The sequence below is a fragment of the Anastrepha ludens genome, chromosome 3, assembly GCF_028408465.1.
Source record: "Anastrepha ludens isolate Willacy chromosome 3, idAnaLude1.1, whole genome shotgun sequence".
NCBI classification, from domain to species: Eukaryota; Metazoa; Arthropoda; class Insecta; order Diptera; family Tephritidae; genus Anastrepha; species Anastrepha ludens.
In genome coordinates this window covers 98,083,861-98,111,491 of record NC_071499.1, presented here as the reverse complement: position 1 = coordinate 98,111,491, position 27,631 = coordinate 98,083,861, and the positions used below count along the sequence as shown (strand labels likewise).

At 37.6% G+C, this 27,631-nt stretch overlaps 1 protein-coding gene across 1 annotated transcript; it reads left to right on the top strand.

Annotated features, from left to right (window-relative positions):
- The first annotated feature begins 1,936 nt into the window (after positions 1-1,936).
- On the top strand, positions 1,937-27,092 carry LOC128858551 (transcription elongation factor SPT6). The gene is made up of 6 exons (XM_054094931.1): positions 1,937-2,084; positions 2,144-2,228; positions 4,871-5,067; positions 10,883-10,996; positions 21,809-21,966; positions 22,323-27,092. The coding sequence occupies exons 1-6, from the start codon at positions 2,046-2,048 to the stop codon at positions 26,944-26,946; spliced, it is 5,217 nt and encodes a 1,738-aa protein (XP_053950906.1). The 5' UTR covers positions 1,937-2,045; the 3' UTR covers positions 26,947-27,092.
- Positions 27,093-27,631: the final 539 nt, after the last annotated feature.

The following is a 27,631-nucleotide window of genomic DNA, read 5'->3' as shown; positions in this document are numbered from 1 at the left end:
CATGGCCTGAAGGTTATGCTGTGTATCTGGTGGGACCAGCTGGGTGTTGTGTATTATGAGCTACTGAAACCGAATGAAACGATTACGGGGGATGTCTACCGACGACAATTGATGCGTTTGAGCCGAGCACTGCGAGAAAAACGGCCGCAATACGCCGATAGACACGACAAAGTTATTTTGCAACATGACAATGCTCGGCCACATGTTGCACAAGTGGTCAAAACATACTTAGAAACGCTCAAATGGGATGTCCTACCCCACCCGCCGTATAGTCCAGACCTTGCGCCATCCGATTACTATCTCTTCCGATCGATGCAACATGGCCTGGCTGACCAGCACTTCCGTAATTACGATGAAGTCAAAAAATGGATCGATTCGTGGATTGCGGCAAAACCGACCGAATTTTTCACAAAGGGAATCCGTGAATTGCCAGAAAGATGGGAAAAAGTAGTAGTAAGCGATGGACAATATTTTGAATATTAAATTTGTAACCATTTTACGTCAATAAAGTTTCAAATTTCGAAAAAAAACCGCACGAACTTATTCATAGTCCTATTATATAGATTTTTCAATCGATTTTTCAATGTTCAATAACTTATGTTCTAAATATAGGCTATAAACATTAATAAAGTTGAATTATATAAAGTGAATTCACAAGCATTTTACAAATTTGTTATCCCGAATTTTTAAGTGTTCAGTTTTAGATGTAAATCATAGCGATCGATTTTCCACAACAAACATGAAGCAAACATTTATATGCAATGTGGTCTGCGTATCTCAACAGTATTTAATATGAAGTCATCATAGTCATTAGTAGCCAAGGTGGGTGTCTGATAGCCATAAATATCCTATGAGGATATAGAATTACATATGTAAAAACTGCATATTAAAAATGTGATGCAAATATAATTGAGCTCAATATTACATATATTACTCTCGGTACGCAGTGAGACTTTAATTTTGCCCTTGTTTCGAAGTTTTTTGGCGGTATGTTTCTATATTTTAAACTTTTCCGTGCCCAAACTTCACTCTCTACATTCAATTTCACCTTATGCATGCCCGTGGCAAATTCTGAAATTTGTATTAATAATTAAAATACCGCAAACGTAGATGATTTTTTTCATATCCACAAGAACTTACAATTCACACATAAGCTACATACTAAATGTTCAATGAACTGGGGGAAATGTGGCGGCTTTTTATTTTGTGACTATTTGCAGCGTACGTTTCACAACCAAATCACCCTGAAAACAAATAGCTGGTTTTGACATCCTGCTTGGACCAAAGGCAACAACAAATACATGTAGGGTTTTACTTATATGTGGTTGCTGTCACCTATAATTAATTCGCCTTGGAAACAACAAAACGCAAGAAATTATACGCATACACACATATTTTCTATTCATGGCGTCTTCCGATTAAAGACGCGAAAAACTGCACTAAGAGCTTTATATTCATTTACGCCTTACAAACTTAAACGCGGCACTTTATTTGCATTAGTTTGTTCAGTTCTATACTCACAAATCACAACATTACTAAGTCATTCCTTGAATTTTCACATATATCTAATTTTTCTTATTTTTGCTTAGAATAGGTCTCTCTTTTCGCCAAGTGTTAGCAATTGGCGAATAGATGAAGGAACTGGCTTTAATAAACATACACTGTCAGCGTAGGAATTATATGTGTTTGTCAAATAGTGAGTCACACCTGTTAATAACTGTACTCACAGCTGCGTATCTTACTTGATAACTTTTTGTTTTTTGCAAAATTTTCTTGAAGTTAATCGAGAATGAAGAAAGCAAGCGAAAAAATGGCAAATAGAAGGGGCCTAATAATATTCTTTGCAATGGGTTATTAAATTGTTTCATGGTCGAATCGGTATCACCTTGTATTTCCTTCATTGTATCGAAGTGCAAAAAAATCGATACTTTGAGTGAATATCTAAGTAGTGTTTGTGTAAATGTAGCTTATTGTGTGTGGTTTTGATTCGTGTAATTAGTGGTGGTAGAATTTATTATTTACTTTCCTTTAATTAAGGTTGTAACATGGCGGATTTCTTGGATTCGGAAGCTGAAGAGTCCGAGGTAGTAGGTAGTAAGAATAAATATTTTCAGCTGTCTGAAGCATTGCGTCTGTATTTTAGGAGGAGGAGGAGTTGGATAGCAATGAAAGAAAAAAATTAAAGAAACTCAAAGCTCTTTCTGACAGCAGCGAAGAAGACGATGAAGGTATGATTATAATTACATTTGACCTCAACATCTTGGAGTGGCAAAGTAGACTCCAAAATAACTAGCTAGTAATATGAATTATTAAGAGTTAATATTGTTTTAATTACGGACAAGAAAATTCGGCTAATTGCCAAGTTCACAGGTGTATTTATTATGAATGAACTAGAAAGCTTCCACTTTTTTTAACCAAGTATAAAAAAATGACTGAAATATATTAATATTGAGTAATCGAAATTTTTGTAATGTGCTCTACTTTGAGTTTTCTGTGGCTTGGTAACGCCAGCATGTAATGTTTTGTAATGGTATTTGTTCAGTAATTGTTAACATGCATGTCTAAGGCTTCTAATCGGTGTTTATTTGCAGTTTCATCGTCCGGTCGTTGCTTCTTTACAAAAGTGTCGACCATACGTAGCATTGTAAAAATCATCTCTTTAATGGTTATGTGCCGGCGTGCCCCTTGTTTACCATTTCTCACGAAGGCCGCTCTAGCGATTTCTGTTCTAGGTTGTTGTTGTAGCTCTAGCGGTTTCTGTTCTAGGTTGTTCTATGGTTGTTGTTGCAGCAGCGAACCGTACACGGGTCGTCAGCTACTCTTACGCGTCACAGCAACCATGCAGCATGACGCTTATCGTACAGCAGAGTCGTCAATATCCTGTTCGCTTGTAGTTTGTTTGGATTTTCAGCTGTGACGATAGATTGGGGGTAGATACTGTACACTAGATAGGGCCGGGAACACCCTTAGTCATTCCGGTAATATTCGAGAGGAATGCGAACAGATATCACCGGAAGTCTTGCAAGTCAAGCAAAAATAAAAAAAAACAACGGCCAGAAATTTCTATTACCTACAATTCATTTGATTGCAACTTTTGATCAGCGATTAAAATCATAATGCACCTTTCACAGTTCATTGAAAGCAACAATACTGTCTGCATTGTGTTAAATTAAGACATAGAACTGACTTGGTGTAGCAGTTCACAAAGTTTTCAACTTCGGAAACTTGCTTGTAATTCAAAATGCCTTTTATAAACGAATTTCTATTTATGTTTCATTTATTTTTATATGAATTTTAAATACAAATAACACTGTGTGACTTTTATGGAGACCTAGCACAACTTGTGGCTATAGAAAAGTAAACAAAATGGTATAGGAGAAATTTCCAATACACCCCCAAAATCTCGTTTTATGGCCATAAAACAGTTTTTCAGTTGATTGATGTGAAGAATCATCGAAGTTAGGAGTGATTCTTAACATCAACCTACTGAAAAACGGTTTTATGACCATAAAATGAGATTTTGGGGGTGTATTGGAAATTTCTCCTATACTATTTTTCTTAGTTTTACTATACCTACAAGTTGTACTAGGTCTCCATAAAAGTATAAAATCACTGTCGCACAGTGTAATAAATGTAAAGCTAGAGAGAACTCAAGTTATACCGCAAATATCCAACGACTGGTCATCGCAAAAGCTTAACGCATGCTGAGCATTCCGCTGCAATTGTTTTGGCCTGATGGTGGTGGGCGGTTGCGGGTGCAGAGCTCTGCAGCAGGGGGCAACGTAGTCAGTTGTCCACTCAGGTGGTGCGCAGGCCGGAACACCTCCGAAAATGGCACCAACCATTGCATGAATTGCACTTGACTGATGTCAGGTTCTGAGGTATTTCGGTCTGACACACGGAACAGACTGTGCGGGGGAAGGGGATGGGTTAAGTCGGGGGGAGTTGTGTTGCTCCGATAGGCTCCTTACCGTGGATGTGTGGGTTGTGGTGGCGGTTGGTGGGGCCGGCCTATCAGAGGGAGTAGTAGCCGTTAAGGCATCAGACACCTGCTGGCGGGAACATCACGGGGCCACATACCGTGTGGACCACCTTCTATGAGTCTTAAGGCCTGAACAGGTCTTAAGGTAGCTCCACCCGTTGCACTTATTGCACCTAACTGAGGTATAGGGTTGGATTCAATACCAGCCCTGAGGAGAAGTATTTGGAGCAAGGTTGCTGCGACGAGTTGCTCCTGTGACGTAAGGGGTAGGTTGATATACTATTCACTAGACAGGGCTAGGTTACTGGGCGCCAGCCCTTGGTCGGGGAAAACCCGAGACATTCCAGTAACGTAGAACCCGTTGTCATGGGAATGGCGGATGTTGGGTGTTGAAGGTCTGAGATTATTTTGTGGGCTCAAGGATTTGAGTTCTACAATCAGTCATAATTTATACTATGTCTGTTTCAACAACATCTACACATCTAGCTCACTATTCGGTGTTTCAACTCTCATTGGTAAATTTTCAAAGAAAGTTGTTGACATCTTAGTGAAATCGAGTTTCTGCCAAGCCTGCTATACCTATCTGTAGAAAAAATGAATAGCTGTGAATTTGAAAATTGGTACGAAGAACACGAGGTTCCGGAAAAATGGAAGTTGACGCCACCCTTGAAATGTTTCAACGATCTTTGTTTTCGCATAACGTCTTAGACAGTTAGAAAATTTTTTATTTATGATTTATAAAACATGTGTCACATAAATTATAAAACAAGTGCTTATATTGATAGAACTCCATACCTTCCAATTCTGTATAGCTAAATAAGCGTCATTTAGATAAATCCTATATTTGCAGGTTCGTATATTAAAATCTGCTAATTATAATTTTTATAGATGATGAAGAGCGGTTGCGCGAAGAGCTTAAGGACTTGATCGATGATAATCCAATAGAGGAAGATGTGAGCGATGGAGAAGATTCTGATACAGGATCGAAAAAAAGAAAAAAACACGATGATGAATTAGATGATCGGTTGGAAGATGATGACTATGACTTAATCGAAGAGAATTTGGGTGTGAAAGTCGAAAGAAAGGTAAATATGGTCACACATAATGTATGTACAGTTACGAAGCACTTCAATTAATTGAAGTTTAAAATATTCAACCCTTTCACTTTTTAAATATTCGTAATCTTTGATCTTGAAGCCGTCCGATAGCGTATGGTTTACTTTTTTACAAATGCGTTGAACATAATTTCCCAATAAAATTCGGGATCCGACATTTGCAAGATGGTCATAGCTGCCACGTACTATGGAAAATATTTAGCATTTGCAGATTAAAAATCTGTAACTTTTTTGTTTTCGAAGTTATGAACTCAAAATTTGAAACGGAAAGGGTGTGAATATATATATATATATATATGGGGCATTCTTCGCCAACCGGACACCCCCATCTGCCCAGAACAGTTTTTATAAAAAAAATTTTTCCCTATGCCGAAATAAAAGCTTATGTCATGTACTTTAATTTGTCATGTGGCACTTTTTAAATATTCAAGATGGACGACGAATATTGACATGATGCTCGGGGGTTTCTGGGTTCGCTGCTGAATATAAATATTGAAGGAAATTGCTGAAATTGGAATTTTTTTTTCATAATACAGGATTTTTTTCACAGTAAAACTTTTTTTTCTTCTGGAGAATTGGAAAATCTTTTAATAATCACTTCCTTTTTGTTTGAGATTTGGAAGGAATGGCTTTTTAATATAGTATTTCTGGTACTGGTGCTGCAGACTCGAATCTTTTGTTAAGCTTCCAACATATTTGTCAATATTCGTCGTCCATCTTGAATATTTAAAAAGTGCCACATGACAAATTAAAGTACATGACATAAGCTTTTATTTCGGCATGGGGAAAAATTTTTTTTATAAAAACTGTTCTGGGCAGATGGGGGTGTCCGGTTGGCGAAGAATGCCCCATATATATATATAATTGGCGCGTGCACCCTTTTTGGGTGGTCGGCCGAGCTCCTCCTCCTATTTGTGGTGTGCGTCTCGATGTTGTTCCACAAATGGAGGGGCCTACAGTTTCAAGCCGACTCCGAACGGCAGACATTTTTTATGAGGAGCTTTTTCATGGCAGAAATACACTCGGAGGTGTGACATTGCCTGCCGAGGAGCGACCGCTATTAGAAAAAACTGTTTCTTAATTTTTTGATCTTTCACAGAGATTCGAACCGACGTTCACTCTCTGAATTCCGAATGGTAGTCACGCACCAACCCATTCTGCCACGGCGGCCGCCCTACATTAAGGGGTTAGGGGTAGTCAGAGGCCCGAAAAAATGATGATTTTCACGAATTTTTTTTTGCTACTTAATTAATTTATTTAACAAAAATAAAAACATAGCATAAAAACATCATGTTTTAACTTGACTTCGCCAAAATTTCAAAAAAAAAAATTAATAATTGCAAAAGTTATCGCTGTTTGTGTGAAGCCCGTTTCTCCAGAAGTCCCTTGCGGTGAACATCACAAGTCCTTGCAGATTCATCTAAAACCAATCGGATGAGAAAAATTATTTTTATTGAAAGATAATCTCGAGCCGGATCGAAGCTTGTTTTTTTTTTTTTTCAAAATGAATAAAATGGCGGCCTCAGGAAATATTTTTCAGATTTTCGGGAAAAAACCAACAGTTAATTGTTAAAAAAAAAACCGAAATTTTTGAAAAAAAAAAAATCCTTCGATCAGGCACAAGTTTTTTATGTTTTTCAAAAGCTGTATAAATTTTATTGAAATCTACGTAGCGGTTTTTAAGTTACAGTGTTCACCAGTTTGAAAAACATAGTTTTGAGAAAAACGCATTTAAAGTTTTGCTATCGGCTCGGGGCGGCCGAGCGCCCTTTGTTAATTGTTGAATAACTTGAAAAGTATTTGTCGGATTCACTTCAAATTTTTACACAATATTTTTAAAACATTATACTTTAAGAAAATGCAAAAAAAAAAATCGATTTTTTGAAAATTCTGACTACCCCTAACCCCTTAATTTCATAATTATTTATATAATATTTTGAAAACTCGTTTGGTATAAATAAACTCGTATTTTCAGGATGAGTTCAAAGATATTAATAACTTATTTTCGAAGAGAAATACATTTTAAATCAGAACTACTTTATCACCTGTACCAATGAATGACGTATACAATCTACCAATTTAGGACTTAATTAAAATCTGTCTACAAAATCTAACAGATAAAGGCACGGGATGGAGCCAGAAGTTTCATCAATTCATTTCAATGCAACACAGGAAGCAATAAATAAATTTAAATGGGGAATCAATTCAGACTCCTCTACTAATAAAACTAAGTTTTTTTAGTCCTGAAGAATGTGCTGAGTCTATCAATACATCTCTTTCGTCCTCTATATAATATTTGTATATTTTTGTACTTTTTACTCGAAAACAATCTACTCTATTCTAGATACATATATTGTTTCAAACTTGTTCTACATCAGCGTGCAGATTTTTTATTTATAGATTTCTTATGCTTACAATCCATCCAAATTTAAAACATCGGCTATCGTCGCTAACTATCAAAACATTTATTAAAATTTAAAAAATAAAAAGAGAAAAATGTATTATTACAGAAGTTATTTCTGCAATCTGCTATAAAATAAAATATTTACTGCTTATTTTTAATCTGAATATAACATGTTACTCAAATTTTTATTACTAAATATGCCTTCGCTTATACAAATTTCCAAAAAAAATCGTGTCTGAAAATTACTGTGTTGTGATTAAAAACGTCAATAATTTCAGTATATCAACTTCTTACCCAATTTCCACTCTATAAGTATTTCATAAAATAAATATAAAAAACTCATCAGATTGTTATGCTAAATAGTGCTACTACGTTTTGCTTCGTTTTACCTGGGAGACTAGGGCAGCTATTTACCAGCAGTCTGATGGCCGATCATTAATTGCCCAGGTTTCGAAGATTCAATACGTGATGAAACAATTAAGGAACTTAAAGCTTCAGTAATTAATGGTTTTGTTCAGGATATCCCATTTTGATTAATTATTCCAATTAAGTAATTGAGTAACTGAGTAACTGAAACAATTGCTGTATATATATATATTTACATATATAGCGCTTACACCCTCTGTGGGTGTTTGACCGAGCTCCTCCTCCTATTTGTCGGACCTTCAGTTTCAAGCCGACTCCGAGCGGAAGATATTTTTATGAGGAGCTTTGCCATGGCAGAAATGTACTCGGAGGTTTGCCATTGCTTGCCGAGGGGCGACCGCTATTAGAAAACACGTTTTCTTCATTTTGGTGTTTCACCGAGATTCGAACCTACGTTCCTCTCTGAATTCCGAATGGTTCCATTCGGCCAGTAGTTCCATATACACTTTAGCTCGATATGACCACCTCTTGCCTTGACGGTAAAAAAATGAATTGCATACTGCTCGAATGTGATCTTGAGGTATTTTGGCCCATTCTTGTATAATCGCTTTTTTCAGCGCATCCATACTGGCAAATTTTTTAGTCCTCATCTTGCTCTCCAAAATGGACCAGATGGAATAGTCCATCAAATTTGCGTCTGGCGAATTCGAAAGCATTCTTGGTTCACACGAGCTTTATGAGACGGTGGCGAGTCCTGTTGGAACGTCCATGGTCTACGACCAAAATGTTTGCGTGTCCACGGCTCTAAAGCAGCTTCTAAAACATTTTCCCAATAATCTCTGAAACTCGCACCGACCTCTCCATCCGCAAACTGTGCTTTGAGGGTTGTTCTAGGGCTATCTTTCCGAGCAGGCAAGATTGGAAAGAGGGGAGAGTTGTTGCGGATATAGATGCCTCTGTTTTCACTGACGGATCCAAAATGGAGTCTGGAGTGGGAGCGGGGGTCTACTCCAAATCAGCCAACATTTCGGTCTCCTATAAACTGCCGGAGACAAGCAGCGTCTTTCAAGCAGAGGTCTTCGCGATCCTGCAGGCATGCAAAATGCTTCGGGATCGCGGTTGGGAGGGAGACATAAATATTTTTTCCGATAGCCAAGCTGCAATCAAGGCACTGTCGTCGCCGTATTGCAGCTCTCTTCTCGTGAACTCCTGTAAGGAGGAATTCAAACGCCTCGAACGTGCAGGAAACATCTCCCTCATCTGGGTTCCTGGGCACAGGAATATAGAGGGAAATGAAATTGCCGATGAGCTTGCCAGGAAGGGGGCGGCAGAACCGAGTCCAGCTGCCCTTTTCTCAGACATCGGTATCCCCTTGGCCGTCGTTAAAGGGAAACTACACAACTTCTTTCTAAGAAAAGCGCAAGACAGATGGAGGTCTGTCTCATCGTGTGCCATTTCAAAAGCACTATGGCCTTAATACGACATAAACAGAACGCTTAAGGTGATGGGAACCCCCCGCCATTCAATTTCCAAACTCACTGCGGTGATCACTGGCCACTGGGTGATCGGCACTCATGCGGAGAAGCTTGGAATTCCGTACAACCCCCATTGCAGAAGCTGTGGGGATCCCACAGAGAAAGATACTGCGGATAGGCGCTTGAGATTCCTCAGCGTTCCCTTTGGGGATGACTTGATGAAATTCTCCAGCCTAGATCCCTTTTCTCTCCTCCGCTACATCAACAGCACTGGATGGCTGTAGACGGTCTTATCTCCTCCCTTAATCCTTTCGCAGGTAGTGGTCCACTTTATGGTACCAAAACGGCACGTAAGTGCTACTTGTAGCGTACCTGGGGTACTCTTGCCATCTTACCTACCTACCTATAGTAAGTCGCATTCACTTTGATACCAGGCTCGATAAAACCGATTGGAGAGCGTCCATGAGCGGTCACTGCGGCCCAAACCATTACTTGCGATGGGAAATTGCTTCGAGTGACCATACATAGGCTCGAATTCTCGTATGAGCGTTCGGTCAAGTAAACACGATCGTTTTGAGTGTTTATAAACTGCTCAATTGGGAAAACAGAAAACACAATGTTAGGAAATTCGCCATGTTCGTGCAAGCGCAACAACTCCTTTGCTCTTTCACACCGAACTTTTTTTTTTTGCTGGGGTGAAAGATCGTGTGCTTTTTGGAACTTGTAAGCCTTGACCTTGAGCTCATTTTTCGATATGCGTCGAATGCTGTCTTGCGATATTTTTAGTTCTTTGGCCATTTTTCTTCCACTTCGACGTGGATTTCGTTCAAATCGAGCCTTCACTTTCCGAACAATTTCTGGCGTTGTTGCGTTTTTTTTTTTAGCCCACCTCCATAGCGTTTTGTAATGCTACCAGTATCATTGTAACGTTTTATAGTGCGATACACAAACATTTTATTCACTTTGAGGAGTCACCTCACGAACAATGGCTGGTTGTGATTTTCCAGCCAAATATAACGCAATCACACTATTACGTTTGAATTCAACAAAACTCAGACGCAAATGCTTTTGATGGCTTATAAACAAGATATTGAACTGTCATTAAAACAATTTTGACGTTGGTGTCATGAGCTGTTTTACAGATACAAACAGGGTGAAGTTGGTAACACTTCATATCGTTCACCCTGTATATAAATATATATAAACATATATAATATATATAAATATATATAATATATATAAATTAATATGTATATATAAATATGTATATAATTGGCGCTTACATCCATTTTTTGGTGTTTGGCCGAGCTCGGAAGAGAAGCTTTTTTATGACAGAAATTCACTTGGAGGCTTGTCATTGCCTGCCGAGGGGCGACCGCTATTCGAAAAAACTTTTTCTTTAATTTGGAGTTTCTTGGAGATTCGAACCTACGTTCCTCCGAATTCCGAATGGTAGTCTTGCACCTACTCATTCGGCTCCTGCCGCCGCCCAATACACTTAGTGATAGTATTATTTTAAATCGTTTTATTTGTATTTTAGAAACGTTTCAAACGGCTTCGACGAATTCAAGAAAGCGATGGTGAGGAAGATCATGTTGATGAGGGCTTAGCCAGAGAAGCTATTGCGGAACAACTTTTCGATGAAGATGACGAGGTAAGTACATGAAGTATAAAATAATCATTATCATTAGGACTACAGTCTTGTGCAGGCTATTACCTCCACAAAGTTATTCCTGCCTGTTGTTGTGGGTTCGCGAAAATTAATACTGGTGTGAGATTGTCAGCCTTGGGGGCATACCCCTTTAGGAGAGCCAGATCCCACTTTGTCAGGCACCCATTCTCCGGTTGAGGTAAACAGTTTGCACATTGTGAAAGCACGAAACCGTTTAAAATAATATTCTTTTAAATTATTAAATTGTATTAAAATTCCGTGTATTAAAATAAGTGAAAACAATTGGTAGTACCTACCTTCATTATTATAAGTTAAATCATTGTCCAAACGTTTACATATTTTGCATTACAATAACACAGTGCTAGCGGTTGACAATCGAGGCAGATGTTATTATTTGTACGATTTTGTGAATATGTGTAACCTAGTTGGCTTTTGTGAATGTTGTGAAGTATATACTGTACCACTGCACAAATTGTGTTCTGCACAAATTCAATTTCAACTGTTTAGTAATTTTACCATAACATAACCTGGATTATACTCGATTTGAAATGAGTTCTTCGGATAATGGGAAGAACCCAGAGTTAGATACTATTTGTTACTTATGGTTGTAATACAGTACGAGTTTACACAGAAACTTTTTTATTATCGACAAATCATTTAAAAGTAAAGTAAATCGTAGTAAAAAATTCAAAAAATTACTGTCTGTATAATAGAAGCGTGACACGCTTAAAAAAAAATCGGATGCTGCTAAATAGGCGTATCCTTTTCCGCGTTTTGCAATTTGATGATTTTGTGAGAAATTTAGAAAGCATACGTTGTTTTTACAAAATGAGCTCCGCGTATGAAATACGATTTGAAGCAGTGTCCCTATGTACACACCCTAAAGGTCCAAAAATGTCACGTGCATATGTAGCCAAATATTTGAAGAAGTCAAAGACGTTCATAAATAAATGGGTTAAAAAAACGTTAAAGTTAAATTCAGAACGGAATTGGGCAAACGTAATATTCGCGAATAAATCTTCCTTTTAGGCGAATAGACTACTGATAATCGACAGCTTCAGCGGGCTGTAAACATTATTTATTACAAAATTAAATTTACCAAACGCATTATCAAGAAGATATTTAGAAGAACTAGTCAACCTTGCATTTTACAAGAAGACCAGCATCCCAAGAATCGAAGCCGAAGGTGTTCAGGGTGAAAACGCAAAAATGGGATTGAATTGTTGGATTGTCTTTCACAGTCGACTGATGCCAACCCTATTGACTATAGTTAAAAAAAAAAACTCAAAGGAAAACAAATATAGAGGGTCAAACAGTTAGCAATGCAAACTCGGCTGATTTGGTGTCGATTACCTCCACAACTTCCCAGAATTAGCACAAAGTATGACTCGAAGACGTGAAATCATTATAGCTAATGTTGATGGCTACAAATTTTACGTCGTGCAACAATAAAGATATTGCCGCATATAAACAAACAAAAACCACAAGGTTTTCTCGTGAAAGCAAAGATTATATTTGGTTGTGTATAAACAGGTTTTTGTTGGTTGTGAAATATATTATTGTAACGAAAGAGGGTTTTAATAGAATTTATGTTATGGTAGTCCTAGACGATGGGTGCGACTATAACTTCGAGACGCACATTAATTTTTCGGGAGAATTTGGTTAAACCTATTGTATTGTCTTGAGTATATATATATACGAATCGACCATACGGTCCGCTGTCCAAAATAAAAGGGAAAGTTAAATTCAAATCTCACGTACTGCAAGACAACAATTTGAAAAGGGCGAGAGCACTCAAATAGGGTATTTTTCCAGTACTTCGATTGCTTACTCCTCATTCTTGTAACAGAGTTGCAATTACAGTATGGAGTGTTACAAAAATTAAATTATACAAATTGAAAGTATGTTGAATATGTTAAACAAGAGAAGGAATAATAATTATTAACAAGATAATAAGTAAATATGTACTATATTTATATTTAAATATGCTTCGTATGAACACATATCCTTTTCTGTACTCTCTCAAGCTTTTATCAAAAAGATAAGGATTCATTTGAATTAACGCAATTAATTTAAATTCCATTTATTCGCTACATTTCTTTTGATGTAATAAAAAGCACCATCGATAAAAATTTTACGATTCAAAATTGTTCTTTAAACAATTGTCATTTTCGCCGCACTTGCCTTACGGAAAAAGCAGAAAGTTAGCAGTTTTTGTGCATTCTGGCATGACATACGGCACGTATGTTGCACCTTCGGTTCTAGTACACTTAATCTATTTTGCTGTCAGTCTAATTCGTTGCCGTAACGGACCCATTGTGACGGGCCTATTAATATCACATATAAGGCGGAAAATAATTGTCACATACCACCACTTTCGGGGACTTTACAATCTATTTCGGTGTATTTGTGGGATGGCGGTGTCTTGATGGAACACAACACGTTTCGTGTTCACCAAATTTGGACTTTTCTGGTCGATCAACTACTTCAATCTGGCCAGTTGCTGACAGTAAAGGTATTTCTGAATTTCTGTAGAAGAAATGCTGACATCCGCGTTTTATATTGTTATCGATATTTTCGTTGATTCTCTTACAGAGTATAGCTTATCCCCGATGGTCATATAACTAGTTGAAATGCTCTGCTGTTGTATTAGGTGCAAAAACAAATATTTTTTTCCAATTTTGCATTTAAATTCTAGTGGTACGGAACGAAACTATGAAAGAACCTCATTTGAAGCGGAGTGCCGCCTTTAAATCGCCCATAATATCAACTCATGCAATGTATACATTATAAGATATTGGGTATCGGAATAAACTTCCGCCCTCGTAAAAGAAGTGTAATATACTGGTGATTTGAAGGTGTATATGTGAGGTATTGATCGTAGTAGCTGACATTAGTTTGAAGCGTAAAGATCCTTTTTTATCTGACATCAAATATTTCTACGTTCGTCCCGAAAAAACAACATCGAAAAATTCGAAGATACTCAACTACAACAATTATTGGATGAAGACGCATGGCATGATAATATGTCTAAAGAGTTGGATGTTGATAGAACAATCGCCGGTAAACGTTTGCACGCGATGGGAATGATCCAGAAAGCAGGTAACTGTGTGTCACATCAATTGAACGAGAGGGATATCGAGAGACTTTTGGTGACTTGTGAAATGCTTCTTGAACGGCAGAAAAGAAAAGGTTTTCTGCATTGCATCGTCACTGGCGATGAAAAATGGATCTATTAAGATAACCCTAAGCGTCGAAAATGTTGGAGCCTGCCAGGTGAACCAGGTCAATCAATAGCGAAAAAAAATATCCATGCTTCAAAGGTTATGTTGTATAGCTGTTGGGATCAGAAGGGTGGCATCTATTATGAACTCCTTACACCATCTGAAACCATCACTGGCGATCGTTACCGATTGCAGCTAAGGCGTTTGAATCGAGCTCTCAAAGAAAAGCGGCCGGAATGGGACCGTAGACATGACAAACTGATTTTGCTGCATGGCAATGCCAGGTCACACGTTGCTAAATCGGTCCAGAAATATTTAGAGTGACTGAATTGGGAAATCTTGCCCCACTCGCCGTATTCCCCAGACAGTGGACCTTCGGAATACCATCTGTTCCGATCAATGCAGTCAGCCCATATTGGAGAGTGGTTCACTTCTTACGAGAGTATTGCAAACTTGCTCAATAAATAGATCAAGTGAAAAGAACTCAAATTTTTCGTCAGAGAAATCCGTATGCTGCCTGAAAGATGGAGTAAATTTGTAACTTCCAGGGGAACATACTTAACATAATAAAATGTATTATTTAATTGTTTAAATAATTCGTAACTTTGGCTAAGAAAGGACGGAAACTTAATATGGCTCACTAAGCCATCTAGTAGCAAATTTTCGAAATTTCTTATTTCACATAATCATATTTATAGCAGGGCAGATGCTAAGAGAGTTTTTCAATGAGGTTTCGCTAGGTGCACCAATAATCGTGATCTTGGACCCTCAGACTTTATAAAACTGTCGACGGAGTAAAGTAGATTTCAATGGAGTTATGCAAAGTGATCATGAATTTTCAGTACACGGAGAAGTTTTATACTGATGGAATTTTTGGACTCTGTCCGAAAAGAGGAAAAATAACCTCATCAATCGAACTAATAGGGTTTTTTAATAAGAGGTGTTATTTTGATATTCAAAGAAAAATGCCTATTTTTAATATAAATGATCGGATGTTTATTTCATTATAAGAGGAAGGTATACCGTTAATAGTGGAAAATAACATCAGGCAAATTATCACCACGACCACGCTTACAAGACAATATCCTTTTCATGAAATTTTCCATAACCGAATTGCAAAATTTCTTCCCTATGTCCTCGATAGCCTCACGAATTCGATCTTTAAGGTCTTGAATCGACCCTGGGCTGTTGAAGTATTCCGGCCATAAAAAATCGTTAATCATCTCTCCATAGCGCAATCCATTCACCTGTAACACCTGTTATTTGAAAACCCTTACAAGGGGCTGACAAAGTTTAGTATAACTCATATTATTTATTCGTACTTTTTGCTGGCAAGTCCTATAGCGGACTCAAAAACGCTTTGGATAGAGTTGCACTGTAAATTGAAGTGCTCAACCATAAATCATATAAACATCATCGGCATACGCCAACAATTGTACACTCTAATAAAGAAGTGTTCCTGAGCGTTTAAGTTCTGCGACTCGCACGATCTTTTCCAGCACCAGGGTAAAGAAGTCACACGACAGAGAGTTGCCCTGTCTGAACAGCAGTATCTTGCTAAGGGAGCTGATTATTCAAGAGGGAACGAGAAAGCTGTCTACTGAGCAAACTTTTATTATTGAACCATAGGTTAACACGCATCTGACCCTGGAACGGGAAAGCACGAGAAGTCTGTATATTTATAGAAAACAAATCCTAATGCATTGAAACATAAATACAAAATAAAACTATATACACACATTTGTCACACAAAAAGGAAGACGCTGTTATCAAATTGGCCAATAATAACCGTTATCTCGAATTTACAAATTGAAAACGTTACCCGAATTCTGAAAACTTTACGAACACAGTTCTTAACAGTTATTAGATGAGGAATATTTTTCCGTTGCTGAAAAGAGTAATTTTCCAGCGTTTATTTTCTTTGCCTGATAACAGTTTCTGTCGAACATTTGTATTTAACGTTGCTTGAAAACTAAAATACAGAAGAAATATTTCCGTTGCCAATCTACGAAATTTGTTTACAAAATGAGGTAAAGTTTCAAATTTCGCGGGCTACCTACATTCGACTTTCGATTATTATTTTTGTTTATGTTCGTACACTCGTCTCGAAGATATGTCCACGGTTTTAGCAATATAGCATGTTTAGTTTGTTTGTAAGAGGCATAAATAAGACAAGGGTTTTGCGTGTTCGGCGATTTTCTGCTTCGGCAGTACTAAAGTACCTATATGCCGTGATGTCTGAATTAAGGATCCCCGCGAAACTAATATGGATATGTAAAATGACGTTGCTCAATACCAGCCGTCAGAATAGGAAAGGACCTCTCCGAGCGTTTTGATACCAAACGAGGTTTCAGATAGGGTGATTCGCTGTCGGGTGACTTCTTTGACCTGGTGTTGGAAAGGATCATGCGAGCCGCAGAACTTAATCGCTCAGGTACAATTTTTTAGAAAAGTGTACAATTGTGGGCGTATGCCGATGATATTGATATCATCGGCCTTAACAACCGCGCTGTTAATTCTGCTTTCTCAAAACAAAGAGAGTGGGTCGAGTGGTGAACGAGGCTATCAAACAAACAGTCGGCGCACTCGCGTATCGGCACCACGTCACTGTGGACAGTTATGATTTCGAGGTTGTAAAAGACTTTGTTTATTTAGGAACCAGCATTAACACCTATCACAATGTCAGTCTTGAAATCCAACGTAGAATCTGTCTTGCCAACAATTGCTACTTTGGACTAAGTAGACAAATGAGTAGTTAAGTCGACGAACAAAACTAACACTCTACACTCATCATGTCCGTCCTAACGTATGGTGCAGAAACGTGGACGATGACAACACCTGATGAAGCAACGCTTGAAGTGTTGAAGAGAAATATTCTGCGGAAGATTTTTGGACCTTTGCTCGTTGGTAACGATGAATATCGCAGCCGATGGAACGATGAGCTATATGAGCTTTACGACGACATAGACATAGCGCAGCGAATAAAGATCCAACGGCTACGCTGGCTGGGTCATGTCGTCCGAATGGATACAAACGCTCCGGCACTGAAAGTATTTGATGCTGTACCAGCTGGTGGTGGCAGAGGAAGGCCTTGTCTGCGTTATAAAGATCCGGTGGAGAAGGACTTGGCTTCACTTGGTGTGCCCAACTGGCGCTGGTTAGCTCGAGAAAGAAACGACTGTCGCACTTTGTTAAACTCGGCCAAAATCGCGTAAGCGGTTATCGCGCCAATTAAGAAGAAGGCTACGCTGGCTGGGTCATGTCGTCCGAACGGATACAAATACCCTGGCTCTGAAAGTATTCGATGCGGTACCAGCTGGTGGTAGCAGAGGAAGAGAAAGGCCTCCTCTGCGTTGGAAAGATCAGGTGGAGAAGGACATGACTTCACTTAATGTATTCAACTGGCGCCGGTTAGCACGAGAAAAAACGACTGGCGCGCTTTGTTGAATTCGGCCAAAATCCCGAAAGCGGTTATCGCGCCAATTAAGAAGAAGAATGTATTCCACTTGTAAAGTTTAAGTTAAGGTTTTATTCTAATACGACAATGCCATAAAATATCTATAACTACTAGTTGTCTTTTTTCCACTTCTGAATTTGAATTGTATAACATATTTTACAACAGGATGCCTCTACCTATTAAAGGCCTGCGCGCTCTTCGAAAAGGAACATATAGTTTGGTGAGCAGAGCTAATATGCTTGCCAATGACTACTTTTGTAGTGTGGAGAACGTTGGGTGGTCGCTGCAAAACTGTTGTTGCTCACGCTCGCGCAGCTTGCTAAATGTAATTGTTCATATTTACAGTTTTCCGGTATTTCTTAGCGTTCACGATTTAATAAACACAAATCCTATTTTTTTAAAACACGACACTATATATAGTGCTATTTTTTCTATTGAAATCGAAAAATTGAATTTATTAATGTCATAACTCGTTCTTGACATACTATACAGTGACTCACAGCTTATTTGATGCAGGTAATACTTTTTTTGAAAAAAAGAAAATGACTCGATGTTTATTAAATTTAATAAAAAAATGTATACGACTTGTAATGAGATATGTATGTACTGTTTACCACTGCAGAAAGAACAATAAAAATATATAGTAGCAAATAGTTTTCTCATCAAAATATGCTCACAGCTTAAATGATGCAGTGTATTTTATATTTTCTCCGATAACGATGAAATGAATTTTTTTTGTTTAGCTTAGCCTCTCAAGCCATTCTCAAAAAATTGTTGTAAAGAAAAGTTGAAAAAATTCAAATTTTTTAAAATAGGAAAACGGACCTAACTTGAAAAAAGAGAAGACTTTATTCATCTTTATAAAGAGGGCAAAAGTCAACGAAAAATTGCAAAAATTGTTGCTATTAGTTTCTCAACTGTCCAGCACATTATAGAAAGGTTTCGCCACGAAAACAGGATAGAAGATAAGGGCAGATCTGCGCCAAATAAAATATTTAATGATGTAGATAAGAGGTGAATTGAATCATAAAACAACATAAAGGCATAAAGCCTCAGTTATGTTCTGATCCGATCTAGCATTGTATCATTATAATTATTTTTATATATCTTGGTATGAACTGGTGTAAAAATCACGGGATAAATATTGTTCAAAAGGACAACAATCCACCCAACACTCTACAATTGCGACCTATTGGAAAACATTGGGCAATCGTTAAAAAAAATTGTTAAAAATTTAAAATGAGCAGCAGTTTAAAATGAATTGGCAGAGAGCAGCAGATACCGCAACAAAGACTCGTGTCTATTGCCTAATGAGAATAGTCAAATCTAAATTTCGCATTTTATTTATAATAAAAAGAATTAATATGAGTTATTCGATTAACATAGTACGATTAATAAAGAACTAAATAAAATAAAAATTGTTCTGATAGATTTTATAAATTGATCATATATAAAAATTTTCGCCCTACCAATATTTTTCGTGCCCATTCTTTATATAATATATAATTGGCGTTTATATTCTTTTGCTTTGAGAAAACTATTTCAATTGGTGTTTTGTGTTCGGAATTGCCAAAATGTGCTTATCCGAATGGTAGCCACTCACCAACCCATTCGGTTACCGCGACCGTTTACTAGAAACGTTGAAAAATAATTTATTTACAAATATCCCAACAGATCTTACTAACTCATGTCCTAAGGTGGCCGAGATTGTGTGTGCGTGTTTTAAAATAAAAAAATTTAACTATATTTAGATTCTTTCAAGTTTCACTATATTTATTCAAAACACGACTCTTAACAATTATGTGTGAAAATGACATCAATTAAATGTCCACCATGTGCACGTCTACTGGCAAAATCATGTTGTTGAGAACGGCGAGATATCAATGTTGGAAGTTGTTCAGCAACACTTTGCGCTATAAAAAATAAAGCTTCAATAAGAAGTTTTGCAAATATCTGATCGGTACTTAAATTCACAAACGGGTTCTCTGCAGCAGAAAGACAGCTTGAAATTATATGTAGATTCTCAGTAATATTAAGACACGATCGACCTAACTAAGGAAAATCGTTCTTAATTTACAAAATAATTCGTTTTTATTATAATTATTTATTATAATTTGTTCCCGACCAGATAATTTGCATCAAAAGTTTAATTATATATTATATTTTCAAAGAAGCAGCATGTATTCTAATACGTAAGCCGATTTGTCAAGAATAAGTGAAAAATTGGTATTTAATGATTGAATCATTGTTTTTGCTCACAAACAAAACATATGGCATGGTCGAAGCGATAAATGTTAAGGATTGGTTTTGACTGCCTGCAAAATTTGTCGACTGCATATACAGTCTGTGTCAGAAGAAAAGAACTGTTTTTTTTTCTTGTAACTTCAAGATATATTTCGTTCTGCTTTTTGCTGCATAATAGTATAAAGTATACAAAAATGTTGATGACTTTTCCGAGCGCGGCTTGAAGTGAGTGACGACAAAAAAGCAGGATAAAGTGATCGCCCAACTTTTTAAGCGGGACCCTTCTTTGATACTACGCCAAGCACGATCAGTTCTTGCTAAAAAGGCAATAGATATGAGTATCAACGCCATCGAACGTCGACTAAAGGAGGTGAACATATCCTACCGTCCCACATCATCAGAACCACTGCTCTCAGAAAAACACATTGAGAAAAAACAAAACAAGAAAATGGCTTCACAGTATTGGACTGACCTTCACAGTCCCCAGAGCCAACCCCATTGAAAATGTGTGGGGAATTATGAAAACGCATCTTGCCGGAAGGCCAGTCCATGATTCAAACCAACTCGTGCGTCAAGTTCGCAAAATCTAGTCCTGTTTGTCGACGAGCACAAAATCTGGTTCAAAGCATGAAGAAGATGTCAGGCTATACTCGACAACGATGAAGACTACAAGGCTTATTGAGTAATTGCGACTCGTAGTTTTGTATATACTTTCATGTAAAAAAATTTTAAATATATATCTTTTATACTTCATGAATAATCGCGGTTCCTTTTTTCTGACACAGACTGTTCAGCAAACGGCAATGTGTATAAAGAGAATATTAATGGTTGTGCTAAGCGTAAGAATTAACCGCATGAAGAGGTATTTCCTAAGACGGAACTTTTATTTAGGTCGGGTATGAAAAATGGAATACGATATGGAATATATATACATACATATATGTATAAATAATTGGCGCGTTCACCCCTTTTGGGTGTTTGGCCGAGCTCCTGCTCCTATTTGTGGCGTGCGTGTGTTCCACAAATGGAGGGAGCCGGCTCCGAATGGCAGATAGTTTTTATGAGGAGCTTTTTCATGCCAGAGCTACACTAGGAGGTTTGCCTTTGCTTGCCGAGGGGCGACCGTAATTAGAAAAAACCTTTTCTTCATTTTGATGTTTCACCTAGATTCGAACTTACGTTCTCTCCGAATTCCGAATGGTAGTCACGCACCAACCCATTCGACTACGGCGGCCGCTAAATAAGTAATGCATTCGATTCGATTTGGCCGCCGTAGCCGAATGGGTTGCTGCGTGACTACCATTTGGAATTCACAGAGAGAACGTAGGTTCGAATCTCGGTGAAACACCAAAATTAAGAAAAACATTTTTCTAATAGCGGTCGTCCCTCGGCAGGCAATGGCAAACCTCGGAGTGTATTTCTGCCATGAAAAAGGTCCTCATAAAAATATCTGCCGTTCGGAGTCGGCTTGAAACTGTAGGTCCCTCCATTTGTGGAACAACATCAAGACGCATGCCACAAATAGGAGGAGGAGCTCGGCCAAACACCCAAAAAGGGTGTACGCGCCAATTATAAATACATATATATTCGATTCTTTTCCAAAGTCAAAATAGTTGTGTGAAAACTTTAATTGTTACAGAAAACGGAAGTACATCGTTCAATTTTATTATATATTATTTAAAATATAATTTGTGAACGAGTTGAATTTTCTCATATGAAATACCCAACACTTTCGCAGGGCGTATAGAAATATTTTGAGAATACTGTATAATGTGGTGATATTTTTTTTGGAAAAAAATTTATTAATGAATGAAATTGTAGTCTGTGTACTCTACAAAAATATTAAAATTTTTGGTTATGTAATTTCAGAATGCCGAAAGGCGATCTGAACGTAGCAATAAAGAGCAAGATACTTACGAAGAGGAAGAAGAAGAATCGGATTCAGACGCTGATGACTTTATTGTCGATGATGAAGGACGACCAATAGCGGAGAAGAAAAAAAAGCGAAGGCCAATATTTACCGACGCGTAAGTAAACATGAATTTTTGTGACAAAAAAAGAATATTTTCTCGCACTGTTTCCGTGCATTTAAATAAGTATCATATTTAAAAGAATTAGTAGAAATGGCTTTCGGCTTTATAACTACTTTTAAATCTCAATATTTTTGGCATATCTGGAATAAAAAAATATTTTAAAATTGGATATTTTTGGTATGATGTTGAAATATCTTCTAACAATATTCTACAAACATAGCGTTGTCATGAGCTATTTCTTACAGGTATCCTAAACAACGCCTGCAAGTTTTTTTTTTTTATCTTATATTTGTTGTATCAAAAATAATCTCCCCTTTAAAAACTGATTTGTTCTGTTTTTCTTTCTTTAGGTCATTGCAAGAAGGCCAAGATATATTTGGAGTAGATTTTGATTACGATGATTTTGCCAAATATGAGGAAGATGAATATGAAGACGAATCCGAAGGTGACGAATACGACGAAGATATTGGTGAAGAAGCTCGCGGAAAAAGTAAAAAGAAAGCACCTAAGAAAAAAGTTTCTAAGAAAACTATTTTTGATCTATATGAACCAAGTGAACTAAAACGAGGACATTTCACGGACTTGGATAATGAGATTCGAAAAACTGACATACCGGAGCGCATGCAGTTAAGACAAGTTCCAGTAACGCCCGTTGCTGAAGGGTCATCTGAATTAGACGATGAATCTGAATGGATCTACAAGCAAGCCTTTTGCAAGCAGACCGTATCTCAACAAGAATCTTTGGAAGCAAGTCGTGATAAGCATAAAAAACCAATAAGTGCTGTAGGAAAAATTAAACAAGCTTTGGAATTTATTAGAAATCAGCAGTTAGAGGTACCTTTCATAGCTTTTTATAGGAAGGAATACGTAAAACCCGAATTAAATTGCGAAGATTTATGGAAGATATATTATTATGATGAAAGGTGGTCTCAGCTTTTTAACAGAAAAAACAAATTAAAAGTGTTATTTGAAAATATGCGTGACTTTCAGATATCGTATATAACCAAAAATGGAGATAATTCAGCGCCGGACGGTATTCGAATTATTCAAGATGAGGATTTAGAGAGGGTAAAGGAAGTGCAGACAATGGAGGAATTAAAAGATGTGCACATGCACTTTTTACTTCATTACTCACATGAAATACCTAAAATGCAAGACGAAAATAGAAGGAGAGAAAAAGAGCAGAAACGGCTGACAAGAGAAGAAGAACTTCGTCAGAATCTGCAAGATGGTGAGATTATAAGTGAGAATATAGATGATGACGTGGATGAAGGTGAAGAACAGCTAAAACAGGCAAAGGATTCAGGACCTTATGCAATGTGCCGTAAAGCAGGTATATGTGGATTCGCTAAACGATTTGGATTGACGCCTGAACAATTTGCCGAAAATTTGAGAGACAGTTATCAGCGCCATGAAGTGGAGCAGGAGACTGCCAGTCCGACGGACGTGGCAAAGCAATACTTGTGTCCTAAGTTCGTGACAGTCGAAGAAGTATTACATGCTACAAAATTCGTTGTTGCTCGTCAACTATCTAGGGAACCTCTTCTTAAAAAATGTGTGCGGGAAGTCTTCTTTGAGCGTGCTAAAATAGATGTTCGCCCTACCAAAAAAGGTTTAAAGGAGATTGATGAAAATCATTCGTGTTACACTATGAAATATTTGGGGAAAAAGCCAGTTAAGGACTTGGCTGGTGATCAGTTTTTAAGGCTTTCGGTGGCTGAAGAAGATAAGTTGGTTGATATAACAATATCTGATCATATTGATGGAAATACTTCCAATTCATACATTGATGAAGCTAAACAACTTTACCAACGAGATGAATTTTCAAAAGTGGTTCAAGAGTGGAACTCATTACGTGCTGAATGTGTCGAACTTGCGTTGAAAATGATGGTTATTCCAGATTTGCGCAAAGAATTAAAAACCGTTCTACTTAATGAAGCAAAGCAGTTTGTGTTGAAATCATGCTGCTTGAAGTTATCAAACTGGTTAAAAGTAGCGCCATACCGCCCGGACATTGCTGATGAGTATATGTATGATGATTGGAGTTATGCTAAAGGAATTAGAGCGATGGGTATAGCATATGTTCCTGATTATTCCCAGGCTGCTTTTTGTGCTGTAACAACCGTTGAAGGTGATGTTAGCGACTATCTTCGATTACCACATATTCTTAAACGTAAAAATTCTTACCGTTCCGATGAAAAAAATTTTAAATTATCGGACTTGAAAATTTTAAAAGAATTTATTCAAAATAAAAAACCACATGTTATAGCCATAGGAGGGGAGTCGAGAGAAGCGCAAATGTTGAAAAATGACATCCAGGATATAGTAAAAGAAATATCGGAGGAAGAACAATTTCCAATGATTTCCGTGGAGATAGTTGATAATGAACTCGCTAAAATCTATGCGAATTCAAAAAAAGGAGCATCCGATTTTAAAGAATATCCAGATTTATTGAAGCAAGCAGTATCATTAGCAAGAAAAATGCAGGATCCGCTTGTTGAATATTCGCAATTGTGCAGCGCTGATGAAGAAATACTGTGTCTGCGATACCACACACTGCAGGAGCAACTAGCAAAGGAAGATATGCTAGAACACTTGTATATAGAATTTATAAATCGTACAAATGAGGTGGGCTTGGACATAAATTTAACTGTGCAAAACTCTTACACTCAAAATTTAGTGCAATTTATTTGTGGCCTAGGGCCACGTAAAGGACAAGCATTAATTAAATTACTCAAACAGTCGAATCAAAGGCTTGAAAATCGTACTCAGTTGGTAACTTTGTGCCATTTAGGTCCAAAGGTTTTTATAAATTGTTCTGGTTTTATTAAAATAGACACAAGTTCTCTTGGTGATAGTACTGAAGCCTACGTTGAAGTTTTAGATGGCTCTCGAATACATCCAGAAACGTATGAATGGGCCAGAAAAATGGCTATTGACGCCATGGAATATGATGATGAAGAAGCTAATCCCGCTGGTGCTCTAGAAGAAATCCTGGAATCCCCCGAGAGACTTAAAGATCTGGATTTAGATGCGTTTGCTGTAGAATTAGAACGTCAAGGTTTTGGTAACAAAAGTATAACTCTGTATGATATACGTACAGAACTAAACGCTTTATATAAAGATCTAAGAACGCCTTATCGCTCCCCTAACTCTGAGGAACTGTTTGATATGCTAACAAAAGAGACACCCGAATCATTTTATGTTGGAAAGATGGTTTTGGCTACAGTTGCTGGAATATCTCATAAAAAGCCTCAAGGAGATCAATTAGATCAAGCTAATCCAGTAAGACATGATGAAACTGGACATTGGCAGTGTCCCTTTTGTTTAAAAGATGACTTTCCAGAATTATCCGAAGTATGGAACCATTTTGATGCTGGTGCCTGTCCTGGACAAGCAACTGGAGTCAAGCTTCGCTTAGATAATGGTCTCTCTGGTTTCATTCACATTAAAAACCTGTCTGATAGACACGTGTTGAATCCAGAGGATCGTGTTCAAATTGGGCAAGCGATACATGTGCGTATTATTAAAATTGACGTAGAAAGGTTTTCGGTCGATTGCTCTTCTAAAAGCTCTGACTTAATGGATAAAAATCATGAATGGAGGCCGCGTAAAGATCCATTCTATGATTATGAAACGGAGGATAAGGATAATCGAAAAGAAAATGAACAAAAACAAGTGAGGTCAAAACAGCAATATGTAAAGCGGGTAATTATTCACCCTTCATTCCACAACAAATCATACGCCGAAGTTGTTAAAATTATGGAAAATATGGATCAAGGAGAGGTGGTTGTACGACCATCAAGCAAGGGATCCGATCATCTTACTGTGACATGGAAGGTTACAACTGGAATTTATCAACACATTGACGTCCGAGAAGAAGGAAAAGAAAATGCTTTTAGTTTGGGTCAAAGTTTGTGGATTGGAAATGAAGAATTTGAGGATTTGGATGAAATTATTGCGAGGCATGTTAACCCAATGGCATCATGTGCTAGAGAAATTCTTACCTATAAATATTACAGAGACACAGGTGGTGGCGTCAAAGATAAAATGGAAGAAATACTTAAAGAAGAAAAGGCTAAAGATCCTAAAAAAATACATTATTTCATATCAGCTTCGAAATCTTATCCGGGAAAATTTTTATTATCATATTTGCCTAAAACCAAATGTAGGCATGAATACGTAACAGTTATCCCGGAAGGCTTCCGTTTTAGAGGTCAAATATTTGATTCATTGAATTCCCTTCTAAAATGGTTTAAAGATCATTACTCAGATCCGATTATAGCAAACACTCCCACTTCTACACCAAATGCTTCAGCCAGCATTAGAACATCCGGATATGATACCCCTAGGGGTAACGTGGATTCTAGAACAACCGAGCAACATATATCACAGGCGTCAATAATTCATACGCCCCATTATCCTAACACTCCTGGATATCAGGGTGGGTATGTAAATACTCCGTATACTCCAAGCGGACAAACGCCGTTTATGACACCTTACAATACACCATACTCGTCACAAACTCCTCGATATTCTCATAATACACCTAGTCCTAACTCGTCATCTTCAAATATAAACTATCATCGTTCAGCAAATGTTAAGCAGACTAAAGATAATTTATACCAAGGAATTTCGCCAAGATTGGAGTTGGAGCAAAGCAAAAAACATATTTACCCCTCACAAAAAGAAAGTGTCGAATGGCAAATGGCGTCAGAGTCATGGGCAAGACGTAAACCAGTGCATCCTGCGCCGCATATGTCACGCTCAGTTGGAAATGATTTTTCAAGAGGCATAAATTATTCGGTTCCAACAACTAGTGAGATGTCATCTGCATTTAATCAACTTTCAGGTGAACACTTCCGGTTAAGAGACCATAAAAGTCCGCGGTCTATTCGTAGTACACCCCGTACAAATACTTCTCCTCATTCGATGAACTTAGGCGATTCCACGCCCCTGTACGATGAGAATTAACACAACTTACACCATTATGATTAAAATGGTCACTCCTTTTTTGTTATGATGACACACTCAAATGCCTAAAAATTGTATCAAATTTCTAATTTTCGTTTGAACGTTTTCAATTAAAAAACTATTAAAGGGAAATATAAACAATTTAACATCAATAGTATTTCGTTGAAAAGTTGGGTGGGTAAGTAGCTAATATCCATTAGGGGATGAGGCGTCTCAAGTTACTTGTTGCGTTGTATGTTCCTTCTGCAAGAAGTTATAAGATGATAACGCTGATATTGAGCCAGATAGTTAATCCAAGTAGGCAAACGACTTAATTTTAAGAAAAAAAAAAAATTCGAATGCTGACCTGTGCATTAGCCTTGCGATACCAGTTCCGAAATATGTATTATTAAGTCGAGGACAACCTCAAGAATTGTGAAGGAGACCAAATTGTCTCCTGGTGAACTGTTCCATCACGGGTCTGTTCCATGATCGTCTGCGGGTTGCGCTTTTGACGGCGAAGGTACACGCTGCCAAGTCCGCACGTCATCCTCTCGAATCGTGCGTATAATAAATTCCCTGCTGGCTAGTTAATTTGAAGAATGAAGTTCTGGCCCCCATCAGCAGCGTTCAACATCTTCGAGTCGTATGACGGCATGTCTGGATTTTGCCGTTGTAATAATCCCACGCATCCCTTGGTTTTACC

Excerpts from the sequence above, each read along its gene's own strand:
- LOC128858551 (XM_054094931.1), top strand. The coding sequence starts at position 2,046 with ATGGCGGATTTCTTGGATTCGGAAGCTGAAGAGTCCGAG. Across the intron at positions 2,085-2,143 it reads CGGAAGCTGAAGAGTCCGAG|GAGGAGGAGGAGTTGGATAG; the intron begins GTAGTAGGTAGT and ends TCTGTATTTTAG. Across the intron at positions 5,068-10,882 it reads GTGTGAAAGTCGAAAGAAAG|AAACGTTTCAAACGGCTTCG; the intron begins GTAAATATGGTC and ends TTTGTATTTTAG.